The 15,780-nt window shown below is 39.6% G+C and overlaps 1 protein-coding gene across 1 annotated transcript; it reads left to right on the top strand.

The window, feature by feature from the left end:
* Window positions 1–915: 915 nt before the first annotated feature.
* On the top strand, window positions 916–10,356 carry LOC140344825 (dimethylglycine dehydrogenase, mitochondrial-like). Its single transcript, XM_072432031.1, has 3 exons — window positions 916–4,236; window positions 6,612–6,746; window positions 8,570–10,356. The coding sequence occupies exons 1-3, from the start codon at window positions 4,177–4,179 to the stop codon at window positions 8,777–8,779; spliced, it is 405 nt and encodes a 134-aa protein (XP_072288132.1). The 5' UTR covers window positions 916–4,176; the 3' UTR covers window positions 8,780–10,356.
* The last annotated feature ends 5,424 nt before the right edge of the window (window positions 10,357–15,780 follow it).

Below are 15,780 nucleotides of genomic sequence, written 5' to 3'. Positions count from 1 at the left end.
ACCACAATGCGATACATAAAAACAATCCTCACCTGTATTGGGAAACAGCCAAAGTAGTTATCCGTGGTAAAATATTGGCATATGGTACCTCAACTAAAAAAGAAATCTTACGCAGATATTGTGCTGCTTGCTCCACCACTAGACAGGCCTACTTGGTATATAAATTCTCACTGTCCTTACCTGATAAGGAGTCCTGGATGCAATCGAAAAAGTCTTGTGACTTCTGGATTGGTCAGTACAATGCCACTATTCGCTCTTACCGTGAGGTGGAGTTTTTCGGATATGGCAATAAAACTGGGAAACTACTGGCCAATCTTGCAAAAGGCTTTCCCCCCCCCCCCCGAATTACAGCTATAAGGGACAGGTACCGGGTAGTTCATAAATCGCCCAAGGATATAGCTACTATTTTTGCTTCTTACTGTGACGCTTTATATACATCTCAAAACACAAATTTTGCTCAGGGGAAAGCTTTTTTGGACCGTTTAGGTCTTCCACAGTTAACTGAGAAGGAACTGAGCTATTTGAATAATTCAATAACAGAAGAGGAAGTGCTAAGGGCTATCAAGAGCTCAGGTAACATTAAGGCACCTGTTCCAGATGGTTTTCCGTCTAAGTTTTACAAAATCTTGATCAATGAGGTTACGCCATCATTGACATCACTATATAACTATAACCCCATGTACTCTCACGCCTCCTATCTAGACTCTGGACGTCTAGCGTTCAATAAAGTTCTTCCAAAACAGTATAAGGTTCCATGAGATCCTGGCTCCTATCATCCTATTTCTTTGTTGAATAAGGATGTTAAACTATTCTCCAAGATCTTAGCAGACTGCTTGGCTACCATCCTCCCCAGATAGGTCAGTCCTGCACAGACGGGATTTATTCTTGGAAAATCCACCACATATAATATTCGAAGGGTGCTTTTGGTTCTGGAACAGGCTAGGTTGGATAGATCTTCTCCGGTGTTGTCAGCTCTCTTGGCTTTAGATGCTGAGAAAGCTTTTGACAGTGTGGAATGGCCATGGTTGCACATGTTTTTGGAGAAATTTGGATTCAAAGGCCATATTGCAAATTCATTTAAATCCATGTATTCAAGTACAAGAGCCCAGGTACATGTAGCAGGAGTATCTTCACCAGTGTTTCCGCTGGGCAGGGGCACAAGACAGGGTTGCCCGTTGACTCCCCTCCTTTTTAATCTGGCCATTGAACCTCCAGCTAGATCTTTTGGAGATCTAAAAATATATGAGAGAATGAAGATAAGGGGTAAACATATTAGTATTGCTATGTTTGCAGATGACATTATGCTATTTCTCAATGACCCGGTTAAAGATCTGCCTAAAATCATCCAACACATCACATGTTTTGGTGTCTTCTCAGGATTTAAAATTAACTATACAAAAAGTGAATTACTGGGCCTCTCCCTGGCCCCATCTAAGGAACTATTAGCTTGTGCAGAGACATTAGGACTTAAGCTACCTAAATCCTATGTCATATACTTGGTATTTAAAATATCACGCTTTACTCCAGATTTGTACAACCTGCATTATGCCTCACTCATAACTAAAATTCTAGAGGAGCTAAAGCGGTGGAAGACTCTACCTTTATCATTGATGGGTCGCTGTCATCCTATCAAGATGATAACCGTTGCATAATTGCTGTATCCTATGCAGACATTGCCAAAAGTTTTGTCCAAAAACTCCACTCGGCTTTCACTCCATTTATTTGGCAAGGTAAACCCCCCCGTATTTCTAGAATAAAATTATCTTAGGTGTGGGCCTTCCTGATTTAAGAAAGTACAACCTAGCCTGTATACTCAGACATATAAAGGACTGGTGGCATAATACTAGCTATTATACAATGACAAATTTGGAGTCTTTATTAGTGCGGCCCTACTCCCTCTTGCGACTCTTAAATACCCCGTTTTCACTTGTCTCTCGAGAATTCGAAAGTAATCTTTTGTTGTGAGACACGTTGGCGGCTTGGAGGGAAATAAAAAAGTTATTTGGGTGTCATACTGGACCCACTACTGCTACCCCCTTGCGATCTACACCATGCTTTCCTCAGGGCCTTGTTTACAAGGCATTTGAAATGTGGGATGATAGAGGTCTTAGATGTTTGGGACAAATGTTAGATGATTCCCATTGGCCTCTTCCATTCGATATGCTTTGACTCATCTACGCACTACCGTCACATCACTTTATATAATATTTACAGGTTAAAACCACCTTCTTTGGCTCCACTGCCCTTTGCTCTAATTTATCATTGCCACCAATTGTCACACTTCTCTTGGGTGAAGCCTCTGCTAAACACTCCATATCTCAGCTTTATCCTCGTTTAATGGAGAGTACTGTTACCACCCCTGTAATAAAATCCTTTGTACTGAAATGGGCTTACTTTTTGGACCTCTCCCCCTCAGATAACCTGGATCTTTTGGAGACTAGTTGGGAGTGTGTCCGCAAGGTAGTGATCAGCGAACAATGGAGGGAGGTTCATTTTAAAATAGTCTATAGAGCATATTATGCTTTTGACGTACCTGTCAAACCCAGTGCATTTGCCTCTAGACTTACTGCATGTCCTAAATGTGCCTACAATAAAGCTCCTTTGGAGCACGCCCTATGGAACTGCCCTGTTATTTTCCGCTTTTGGAAAAAAGTTTTTGATTTTATGCACGTAGTTACAGGGCAGGCTAGACAGATACGACCACATTTGGCCCTCTTTCATGATGCTTCCACACTGACACCCCTTACCATGACACAAACACAACCTTCAGTTTCTAAATTTGGGCATCTTTGCCTTTTAGAGGCTAAGAAATGTATAATGAAACATTGGATAGAACCCTTTCCCCCCACCACCTCGCAATTTTTACAATATTCCAGGCTATAATGATCATTGATAAAAACCGAAGCCACTCAGCATAGTGATACCCATCCACAAAAGTTTTTTAATACTTGGATGAAATATTTACGACACACTTTATCACCCACCCAGCTCAATGATATTATTGAGCTCTTTCGACATACGGTTTGGTACGACACCCATCTTAACACCTATCTGACTAAATGTAGTTAGTTAGGTATTGGGGATTTAAGGCTGGATGATTATTTGTAGCTACTGTATTTATATCCCATCTTTGAAATCTGTAGGTATTTTGCAAAGATGTATTGGAATGAGGCGTCCGACTACTGATATTTCTGGAGTAACTGATTTAAGTAACTGATTCATGTGCATTACCCATCTGTTATGTTTTGTTATTGGTTATATACTGTTAATCTTGTTGATCTGACTTTTTTGTTTGGAAACTTGGAAAATGGTGAAAGGGCAGAAGAAGTATATATACAATGCTGCTTACTGTAAAAGTTTATTTGTATTTTACTTACTGCCAATAAAGAAATATTTAAAAAAAAAACAGAACTAATATCTGTGTTTGCATTTCCCAATCCAGGGAATAGTAGCTTGTTTTCCTTGCCTTCCTAAAAAAACCTCCTAGCTATAAGATTTGGCTGGCTTGCTCCTGACTTTACATTAGATTGCCAGTATTTCTATTGGAAATTCCCAAGTCAACTGTGACACAGGAGGACTTGAAAAAAACATCCCTCAGTCATATGTGTTAACAATTAGGGTCTCCATTATTATTTTAGCTCTCTGGTGGGTCCATGGCACCTGCTGCATTACATAAAAAATATGCCAAATTCCAGGAAAGCAATGTGTTATGGTGGGCTTAAGGTCCCAAGTCTGACCCTATCTGAACCTCAGTGCAAAATATGAACAAGGAACCCATTAAACCTCCTCTGTATCCCTATTTATTGCAAAGCGCTGTGTAATTTGTTGGCGCTATATAAACATTTAGTTTATTAATAATAATAATGTGGGCATCATCCAATAGGCAACGAACTGTGTGATTATTTATATTTATTCTACGTATAGGTAATACAGTCTCTATACAGTGAAATAAAAGACAGCCGTAGAGGATAGATGATTGTATGTATGGGATCTCAAACACTGAAATCTCTCAGAGAGTGCCTGGGAGGTATAAGCAACTGTTTTTTCTCCATTGCCCAACACAATTATGATATTTATGATTATTTATTATTTATTTATTATATATACTGTATTTTATATATATATCATTAGTATATCAGCAAGTTGTACTAATCATACCTATTATATTTTGGTAAGATGAACTGTGACACAAATCCACTGGAGGCTGGGCTACAATATTTCATAAAGTTAAACAAGGTAAGTGAAAAAAATGTTTATCCGTAAATGACTATTGCCGTTAAGTATGATAATATGTCTGGACAGCAGCGCCACAATCATTATATCTGAAGAGAAGAAGTGACAGTAGAATTTGTGCTCATAGAGACCATATACAATATTTCAATTTTCATTTTTTTTTTTTTTGAAAAGAGGGAATCTGATAGGTTTGTTCTGACAACTACTGACTTTCTTACTTCAGACTTTATTTATTTCATCATCTTTATTGTATTGTATCATTCTTTATCATCTTTATTGTATTAGCTTTTTATTAGTTTTTTTCCAGTTATCTCTAATATGTAAAGGACTACTAAAAAAAGATGCTTGTAATATAGTCACCCCAGCAAATTGTACAAATATGATTGTTTCTCAGTGCTGTTGTAAGGCCCTGGTCCAGCACTCACACCAGTCCCCCCAATCTAACGCCGCAGTCTTCCCCAATGGCAGCTCCTGCTCATCCTCGGGAGATCTGTTGTGTTTCCCAGCATACAGCAGCCCCCAGGAATTAGAGCACAAAGGATGGTGTGTGGGGAAGGACTGGCAGAAGACCAGGAGCCCAAAAAATAAAGCAGCACAAGGTTCTTACAAAGGCAAATCCATAATACAAACCAAAGGTCATACGCAGGTGATCAGTCCTCCAGACGAAGTATCCAAGTGTTGTTCCAGGCAGTATACAATCCAAGGGTCAGGAGCAGGAAAAGTCCTAACAGCTGACCTAAAGGATTAAAGCCAAAGAAAGAACTCAGCTGACAAAAACAGCTAAATATATAAATGTGAGAGTTTTATCTATAAAAAGATTTGTATTTCTGTCCATCAAGGCCCAAGGTTCGTACAGCTCATTCTCACATCTAAGGCCGGTTTGATGGTGGGGGGGGGGGGGGGGGGGGGGGGGGGGGGGGGGGGGACTGGTCTTTCTGTGATGCACTTTATTAAAGGCTCATACCTACTAATGGGGTGCAATAACAAAACGCATAGGAGCTCACAAGACTTGCGTTGGTGCTTGACATCTCAAACGCACCTTGCCAATGTACTGCAGAGCAACCCTTCATGTGAAATGTGGTGCATTGGGCAGCCCATTTCAATGAACATGAGGCACATGTGGGTTTTAAAATCAGAGGACACAGCTGCAGTGTGAATGGGCCCCTACAGGTTTCCTCCCCCAAAAAGTGTAAGAAGAAGCAGCACACAGGTGAGATTATCACTCATTTTTTCATCCTTTGCTGTGTCTCAGTACTGCTGATCCTTTCAGATTTTTGTAACCACTTCCTGTCTACATACATGCATTTCATTATTAACTGCATCACATTTCTAGGATCAGGTTTTCTGATGGTGACAATAGTAAATAATGCCTGCCTACAGAGCACTAAAACAACCACCTGTAGTCTCCATCAAAAGCCCTTGTGACAGGGTGATGGTGCAGGAGACTGCACAAGGAACTTCTTTGCAGGCTTACAAAATATTATTTTAATGAAAGCTTAGGATTTAAAGATATTACCATATTTAACTCGGGGTAGAAAAAACTTGCTAAAAGCGGTAACCCTGAGTCACACTCGGGGTAGGTAAACCTATGGAAGGTAATAGTAAAGACAACCTTACCTGATCCGCCAGCGTCCCGCGTCGTCCATTGCCGCGATCCCTGTGTTCTTTCTTCTTCCTCCGGCTGACTTCTGCATCCGATGAGTTACCGGGGAGTTCCCGGTGACGTCGGTGCGTGTGCATGTTGCCGGCGGGCGGGGCGGGAAATTCAAAATCCATTTGTATTGCATTGACTGCAAAATATCTGTATTGAATGCAATACATTAGATTTAAATGTATCAAATCAGTACATTATTTTCAAGAACATTTATTTTACAGTATATAGAATAATATGCGTGTAATATGTATTTTTTTATTTTATTTAAAAAAATTAAAAAAAATGTTTTTTTAAATATATAGATTTTTTAGTTTATTCAATTTATTATTTTTACATGATTTTGTGTTTCAAACTTTATTATACTCATACTATTATATTAAACTGTAAAATAAATTTTCACAGAAAACAATGTACCGCTTTTTAGACATTAGACCGCTTTTAAAACTGGAAAGAAATGAACCGCTAGGGAGGTTAAAGCTTATATAAACTTTTAGTGATTGGTTGTACATATATGTGTGAATTTGAACTTACAGTATACAGTAAGTGTATCCTAGGTATCTCATTGTGGCTCTGACTATTTTAGCAATGCACCACTGACATGTCAACATGTAAATTATGTATGGCTTTTAGCAGTGAAGATATTCATGTATGTAAATATCTGCTGGTCCACCATAGTAGTTCAGCACCACAGTCATTTATCATCATTCCCTTCCTGTGATTTCAGCAAGCCGACTTTATTGGCAAGCAGGCGCTGCAGAAAATTAAGGCAAGCGGGCTACGGCGGAAGCTAGTCTATCTCACCTTGGAAACGGATAATGTTGATCCTGAGGGAAATGAAAGCATCTGGCACAGTGGGAAGGTGAGAAGAGTTTAATCATTGGAAGTGGATTGGAAATCTTTTCCTGCTACAATGAGGAAACCTGAACTGAGAGCAGGATGAGTGATTGCAGCATTTTATAATCGTGTCACATGGCAGATGTATGTAAGATACAAAACAGTTATATTCATTTTCGTACAAGATGCTGTGCATTGTAAATGAGGGTTTTCACTTTTAGATTTTGTCAAAATTCCATTATTTTGTTGAAACAAATGCAGAAAGCAAAATTAGGGGAGTTTCTGGTGCTTTGTAGGTGTGCAATGGGCTTGAAAAAAGGCCCATGGAAGGCTAATCGAAGCCCCTATCTTGCACATGTTATTGTGCCATAAACAGCATCTATCAAAAAATTTTTAATAAAGAAAATTTTGGGCAAGCATTTTTCTAATGGTAGGGGGAGCCTGCTAGGGTAATGCAAGTGCTAAAAAAGCAACATTTTTGCCCTAATTTAAATAAACCACAATACCCTCATATACCTCCACCCACTACAGAAAAAAGAATATTTCTCTGAAAGTTTCCTAGACAGCAAATTTGGCACATTTGCTCCAAAATCAACCTAATTCTCTCTTGATACATACTGGTCCAGGATCCCACAGAAAAACTTTAAAAACCACCTCTCGCTACAGTACACAAACAAAAAGTCATCCTTTTCCCCCAAATACAGGCTAAATGTTATCAGGAAAAGCTGCACTTATTCATTTTATTATATTCCAAGATCTGGTCCACGTAAATGATCATATTTATGTTTCGGGTTAATAATGTTCATAATAGCATTTTTATTGGCATTTTAAATAAATGTGTGGTCAAGAGGAACCTTTTGGGTCTCAGTGGAACATTTACATAGTAATGTCAGTGGAACAATTCATGTAGCAGTGAGTCACAGTCAGATGACAGAATCATAATTTATCCACATGGAAATATGTTTGTAGATTCTATAATGATATTGAGGTACAGAATAAACAAACATAGGTATTAACTAAATTCTTAGGAGTGGTAATGAAAGCAAACCTAGGGGAGGAACATTGAACCTTATTTTTAAAATCTTCTAGCTGACTGTTAATGGATTCCCACCAGGGAATGGTTAAGGGAATATCATTTTCCCTTTATTATAAATAGAGCCCATAGAGTCATAGTCAATGGGTTGATGCATACTAATGGTGCTCAATTAGGCCTGGGCCTCCAGGATATAACTACCTATTATCATGAAAAAGGTTATATGTATCTTTGGATGTGGTGGTTTTATATAAGTGAATGAATTTCCTTTTAATTACTTATCCACCTATCTCTCTAAGGAAGATCACATTGTTCTTTTACTTATCCACCTAGTGTAAAGGTGGCTTCTTATAAGTGAAAACCTGTTATTGCCGGATTGTTTGAAAAATCACATTTGAAAGATAAGATAGGACAATATGCTCAGATTATACTGTATGTACTTTCTATTACCACCACACATTATTCACATTGTGTTTAACCTTGTTGGACACAGCATGCTGTGACAGGTAAAGGGTGAATCACTTGGCAATGTGACACATCTGCCTAGCTCTGGTAAATGCTGTTCACAGTGTAGAACCAACTACTAGAGCAGGATAGATTGCTAAGATAATTAAAGATGATTTTCTAACTTCAGTCTGGAAACTTCAGTGCCTGCTTTTATGGATCAAAGGAAATTTCAAGTGTTCAAAGTCATATGCAGACTATATAAAAAAAGAAATAGAGTTAATAAAATGCTGTTGTATTGTGTTAATGAGTAGGACTATGGATTGGGTAAACTTGGTTTTAATTGAATATAAAAATCTTTTTTTTTTCAGGTTATTGGCAACACTACATCAGGGACCTACAGCTACAACACTGACAAAAGTCTAGCTTTTGCCTATGTACCTATAGAGCTGAGTAAAGAAGGACAGAAACTTGAAGTGGAACTTGTTGGAAAGCATTACCCTGCCACAGTAGTCCAGGAGCCCCTCGTGTTCACCGAGCCAACCAGGAACCGTATGCGGCAAAAAAGTGGCACTGCTTAAAGCAAGTGATTAGACCCTGTGGATACTTATCTGTGAACATGGCTTACTTCCCTTACCTACCTATGCTTCTTAGGATGGCATTATTAGCAAAGCTGCTGCAGATATAGGAGTGAAGGCTGGTGATTTGTGTTACCATTCCTACGTACACACGTCGAGTGATTCTCGTCCAATTCTTGCCTCAGGGCTAGTATCGGACGAGAATCTGAGGTGTGTACAGTGGCCATCTGACGTCATTCATGGATCCGTCTTGGTGAAGGAGAAAGAGCACATCAGGGTGCCAATCACTTGTTCCCCCTCTCCATAGAGCAGAATGGCCCTGTATGTACAGCACTCGTTCATTAATTTTTCAGTTTTTTGTCGTTGAAAAATCCTTTCCAATGACAAAAATCTAACATGTGTATAGCCTAATACTGTGGTTGAAGCACTGGGAGACATGGGGTAGCAAAATTAGCAGCCAAGCGATAAAATACCACTTAATCTGTGAGCCAATTTAATCTGTGAATCAATCCTATTATCATACAAAAAACGAATGCAGTCACCACATCTAAGGACTAGAAAGCTGCAATATATTACATTTTTGTTTTTTTGGTCCAGGTATTTTAAAGGCATGTTCAGAATATTAGTTTTTGCCAGCAGTTTACCCAAAAATGGTTAACATTGGGTTAAATGGGTCTTTTCATTGTCCCTTCTTTATCTGAAAGTCAGTAGGAGACTGCAGCATAGCAAAATACAGTCTAGAAGGTACTAAATAATGTTTTTAATATACCTAAATAAAGATTTTTTTAGATTAATTAGATTTTTTTTTTATTTAAATTTAAATTTTTTATTTGAGCAATTCTCTATAAAAACATTTTTACTCAACCAAGCCAAATTTATTTTGTTACATACATATCCGAACAGTTACATGATATAGCGTCTGTCGGCCGCTGTCTGCACATGTATTCAACCATAAGAATGGGCACATAATACCTTGGTGTCTTCCTCCTGGTATTGCTACTTTCCTGGGAAGATTAAAGCGGACCTAAACTAAAATTTTTACCTTACATAAAAGTGTAGACAACCCTTTTGTATAAGGTAAAAACGACCTTCTTATTTGGGTGTAAAGGAGATTTAAAACCCTTTTTTTAAAAAAAAGGGGGGGGGGTAAAACCCACACCCCCTCTCCTTTCTGTCTTAAACTGCTCATATATACTGTATATTTTCATCTCTTGTTGTCATTAACCTGCACATAGCACAATAAAAAAAACTCCAGTATTAGTTGTTTAGTTCCACTATAAGCATCAGTTTCTCAAAATCAAATCATGTAAAAAAAAAAAAAATGTCATCCCATATTTTACTCTTGTTACCTGGTAGGGGTTGTTAATTATTGGTAAATATTGAAAATAAATGTATTTTAATGCATTGTAAATATTTGAGGTGCTAAATAAAGACAAAATGAATGTAAGGTATGTATACCTCAGGCATGTTTAATTATGATTTAATAATGGTTTGAATATTGGAAACTTCATGTGCCAAATAATATGATGATGATGATTGTTTTGGCAGTATGTTTAATGAATGAAACGTGTGTCGTTATCCTTCCTTGTGTGCTCTGTTATTCTATCAATGTCTCCTAAGGGGAAGTTAAAAAAAACGATACCTTAGGAGAAAGAGGATATGGGGTGTGTAAAGAACAACAATTGGTGTGGACAACTTTCACCTAATATTGGGCATAGATTAAACATCTTAAACACGGTCTACATACTGGGGTTCCTTGGGATTTACGCCAAACTTGGTAGACATATGACTCAGACTCATGTGAGTGCACCGCTGATCCATGTACAGCGCTGTGGTATATGTCAGAGGTATATTTGCATGTATGTATGTATGTATTGCTCAGTGACAGTGTGCCTTTTGATTATATTTTTACATACTTTTTTTTGGACTCTCACAAATTTCTGGCCTGTAATAATGCCTTTGAGAAAACGTAAGGCAATTGGCCGAGTGCAATCAAAGGCAAAAAAAATGAAACAACACCATAGACAAGAAAATCACTATAGCTTTATTTGATTCCTTTTTCTATATAAGATTACAATAAATAAATACCTGGGCAGCAGCGGGTAATCAGCCAGTAACAGATTAAAACTGGGCATATTTAATCCTTTGATACAATCTACAACTTGCTATTTGATATTCTTTCAGGTTGTTATCCTGTGCAGCTTGTACATGTCAAGGTCCTTGCAACCGGTACCACTAAAGAAACAAATTTATTTATTAGCTTGAAAAATACATTAACAGTACGGCCAGATTTTTTCTTGAATGTTTCTTTTCTTAATCTCACTATCTATATATTTTAAAACTCCTAAACTCAAAATGAAATTTACACAAAAAGAGAAACATCTACAGATCAAAGTAAAATTGTTACAAAGACAAGCAATATAGCAGATGATAAACCACTAGTCAATACAATGAATAAATCTAAATGTATAGGCAGCTGAGGTTTTTTTTTACATTTGACTTTTGCTTGGCTCTCCCCTAATGTCTGTCAATCATTCTTTTGGTCATTAAAGCTATGTGGACATGCTTGTTCAGTGGTCGCCAACCTTTTGGACCTCTTGGACCACTAATTTCACGGACTCTGGACCGGGCATGCGCTGGGAGCCGTGTGTCACTCAAAGGGGAAGAATCTTCCCCCCGAGTGATGTCATGATGCCAGAACTCACCCAGGTCTAAGCCTGCGATGGGAGAGTGGGTGGGTTGTGTCCAAAGACACAACCCACTCACCACGCTGAGCTTGTGATCCATAAGGGAGACTTTTTCTGGCCAGCCCAAGTGGGGTCCTTCTGACAACGCTGGGGGATGCAGGGGCCAGAGCTGCGGACCACCAAAATTTTCTCTAATTACCAATAGGGAAGCCAATTGTGCAGAACAGTGTTTATTTTTAGCAGAATGAAGGTGACATTATTAAACAGGATATATATATAAATACCGCCAACATATTACACAGCGCAGTACATCAAATAGGGGTTGTAAATGGCAGACAGATACAGACACAGGAGGTAGAGAGGACCCCGCCCAGAAGAGCTTACAATCTAGATGTTTGTACATCTTTTTTATCATTCACTCATTGTGAATTTTTCTGCTTTGTGACAGCTTTCTTAAAATGTAGCCAGCTAACATATGTTTGTTGTTCCAGGCATTTTTAGAATTTGGTGCTGTGAAAAGAGATAAACACACATAGATTCAGAAAGATAATAAATTTGAGACAAGTTTAAGTGTTCTTAGTTATATATCTCTAATGTATCTGGATAACGTGACCGAGTTGGCCATGTGCACTTTATCTTTTGTATATTTTAGGATTTGTTCCCACTATCTACCATGCCAGGTGTTCAAGGATTTATAGTATATTTTTAATGCCATTACGTTTTTCCAATTGGAAGATGGATTTATGTGGTTAGTTATACTTCATATTTTTTTATAATGTCTTTGTTTTGCTGTTCCTTGTCCTTGCCCCGCTTTCTATATTTGTTCTGTTGTATATGTTTTGTTTCATTGGACATTCATTGATTATTACTTTCTCATTTCCTCAATGTTTGTTCTTATATATTTTTGTTATGCCACTTGTTTATATTTGAAATATAATAACAATAAAAATAGTAAATAAAAAACATGCTAAGGGAAGAAAGGGGATAAAGGGATTAATAAAAAGAACTAGGGGGATACTGAAAATAAAGTTGTTTAGCGTCACTTACAACTAACATGAATGAGAACTACATCTGTAAAAAGAACAAGGTTGTGATTTTTAGCCTGACAACCCAGCATTGCAAGTTTTATGAAGAGTGACGATCTCCCAGTGTAGTCAATATGCCAGCCAGTCCTCTGTGCGTATGAATCTTAGGGGTCTATTTATAAAGCAGTAACATTTACTCAGACGTTCCCCAGTGGAGAATGTTCAATCCATGTGTTTCAATGGCAGTAACTAATTCTTCAGCAGTGAATGTTTCAGTGAATGTCATATTCACTGCTTTATAAATAGACCTTTGGTGTCAGCTGGTACATAGTGAATGGTTGTCTCACTGACATATCACAGCCCCTGATGATGTTGGATTGGCAGAGCTGCCATAATATAAGAGAGGTGAGCTTCTATCACATATAATGCTATGTGTGTACTGTATACATTTCCTAATTTCTCCAGAATTTTTTTAATTTTTTGGGTGGGAAGCTGTAGGTGGGTGGCAGCCGCGGTATTGTGACCCAACTCATCAGTAAACACCTAAAAACAGCCAGGTGGTTGCTGAAAATGGCCGGGTGGTGCGCCCAGCTAAAAGGGTCTGGGGAGAACACTGTTTCCCATCAGAACCAAAATGTACCACTCCAGATTCTATTGAAAGTTCTCATCCAGTCACCTAATATGAACCCCACTATATCCACTATTATGTGCTGTAGACAGGAACACTGTGGGCACTAACACCTACAATTTAAGTCACCTGACCCCATTGGGTTCTGAGACACTGCGGCACAATTTTTCAAAATACGGGGCAAACATAATGTGCTCCTTTCACCTGGGGGAATATTTCAGGTCCTCGGGCCCATAAAAGCAAATGGATTTGGTATGCAAATGGAGGCCCCTGGATGACTTTCATAGCAAACATCATTTGGTTGAGGCACCAAGGTTCCAGGTTGTATGGACCCGAATCTGCAGGACTATAAAAATGGCTGAAGTTTGAATGTTGTGATCTATATATCAGGAAGCAAGAGAAAAATAAGGGGCCGATTTGATCCAAAAAGGGGTCCTAACCTTTAACCCCTCTATTTGTACCCACTTTCCATATGTCACAAATCCAAGGGCTGGATAAAAGTTAGGATCCTTGTAGACATGGGGTCCTTATGATACCCTGATCATTTTAGATTCCTATACTATCAGTATGTGAGCAGACTGCTGAATTGTTTGGCCCTCAAACTAGAAATCCAGGGGCCACAGCTAGATACACTTTGCCTGGGAAGTTGCCCTGGGGGGTGACTAGCATGTCACATTTAGTGCCCTAGGGAAGGGGCTTTTGAGATTTGGCTCCCAGCTCCCATTTCTGCCCTTGTTTATTATTTTGTACCCCCTGTGTTGTGGGGGTACTTTAGGGTGTGGGATGGTAGTTACTGGGGTCCCCTGTGTGCCCTACACCCCCTCCCCCCGGTATATATCAGCAATAGATGAGTAGCTATGGTGACATCGCAGGGGGCAGGTCGGAGGGTGTAGGGCGGGCCCTGGCAGTTCCTGGATGATGCAGATCGGTGGTAGCACCATGCCGGGTGTCCGGGCTGTGCTGTGCGGGATGATCGGGGTGACCCTGTGCCAGGCGGTGCTCGGATCCCCCCCGCACATCCTATTCATACTGGCCGATGATCTGGGCTGGAACGATGTCGGCTTCCACGGATCAGAAATCAGAACGCCGAATTTGGACCGGCTGTCCGGTCAGGGGGTGAGGCTGGATGGGTACTACGTGCAGCCCCTGTGCACCCCGTCCCGGAGCCAGCTAATGAGCGGCAGATATCAGGTCAGTGCGGGGGCTCCCTATAGTGTGACTGGCCGCTCTCCCTGCCATGTATGGGGTGTGCGGGGCCCGATATAATAGCCGACAGAACCAGGAGAGCGGGCGCACTGACAAATATACATTTATTGGGGTTTCTATGGAGATGTGTGTACTTTCTGCCACTTCAGTATCATGTGACTTCCCTATCACCTGACCCGTCACATGACAGCCAGGGGCTTTGTTTGCTCAAAGAGAATTTGGCAATACTGCTAATACCGGTATCCTCCATAGTGCTGCCCCACAGTGCCTGACTGAAAAGTATAAAATAATAATACCAATACTAATTATTATATTTATTTATATTCATTTTTTACATAGGTTCATATAAAAATATTTTGTGCTCTGCAATGGCTGTATTAGGGTATATTTGCTCACTGGCCACTTTATTAGGTACACCTTCCTAGTATCCAATTATTATTATTAAAAAGGATTTTTATAGCACCAACATATTACGCAGCTCTGTACATTAAATAGGGTTCGCAAATGACGGACAGGTACAGACAGTGACACAGGAGGAGGAGAGGACCCTGCCCCGAAGAGTTTACATTCTAGTAGCTGGGGAAGTATCACAGAATAGGAGGGGATATTGGACCCACATTTGCCTCCAGAATTGCCATAATACATCTTAGCGTAGATTCAATGGTGCTGGAAACATTCTTAAAGCGTACCTAAACTCATAAATTTCTCTTCCTATAAAAGGATAGACAACCCTTTTATGGTAAGTAAAAATTCTGTTCGTTTTTTTGTTTTTTCGCCTAGGCGATCGAGAATAAATAGGAGCGCAAAGCCTCCCGGGAGGCTCTTGCGTGCTCTTTCTGCACATGCTCGAGCATCTCAGGCATGCGCAGAAGGAGCCTTTTAGTGAAAAAAGGAAAAATTTGCACAGTGAGATCAGCAGGTTTTTTTTCCCCATCCCATGTCACCTGATCTCATGCCTGGGTCAGGTGACATAGGAAGAAGAAGCTGGAAAAAGAGAAGGTAGTTTACTCTTTAGGAGATTTTAGTTCTTATAGCATTGCTGAGTTGCTGCAGATTTGTCGGCTGCACATCCACGGTGCAAATGTGCAGGTCCACCACATTCCAAAGGTGCTCTTATAGACTGCGATAAGTTCAATAGGAAGGTCATTTGAGGATAGTGAAGTTATTGTCATGTTCAAGAAATAAATTTGACACGATTGTAGCTTGTCAAATCATGGAAGTGGCCTTCAGAAGACTGGTACACCAGCGGTCAGAAAGGGAAGGATATGGTCAGCAATAATACTAAGATAGACTGTGGCATTCCACCAAAACCCAACTGGTACTAACTAGCCCAAAGGGGCCAAGAATATCCCCCCACTCCATTACACCACCAGCAGCCTAAACTGTTTAGACAAGACTGGATGGATGGATCCATGCTTTCATGTTGTTGATACCAAATTTGGAACCCACCAATTATTA

Source organism: Pyxicephalus adspersus, unplaced genomic scaffold (genome assembly GCF_032062135.1).
Source record: "Pyxicephalus adspersus unplaced genomic scaffold, UCB_Pads_2.0 Sca54, whole genome shotgun sequence".
Classification (NCBI taxonomy): Eukaryota; Metazoa; Chordata; class Amphibia; order Anura; family Pyxicephalidae; genus Pyxicephalus; species Pyxicephalus adspersus.
The sequence above is the reverse complement of the archived record's forward strand: the minus strand, read 5'-3'. Positions and strand labels throughout refer to the sequence as shown.

What these genes read in the sequence shown, in the direction of transcription:
- LOC140344825 (XM_072432031.1), top strand. Translation starts at nt 4,177, where the DNA reads ATGAACTGTGACACAAATCCACTGGAGGCTGGGCTACAATATTTCATA. An exon ending in ATTTCATAAAGTTAAACAAG is followed by an intron (nt 4,237 to 6,611) that starts GTAAGTGAAAAA and finishes CTGTGATTTCAG; the next exon opens with CAAGCCGACTTTATTGGCAA. An exon ending in GCATCTGGCACAGTGGGAAG is followed by an intron (nt 6,747 to 8,569) that starts GTGAGAAGAGTT and finishes TTTTTTTTTCAG; the next exon opens with GTTATTGGCAACACTACATC.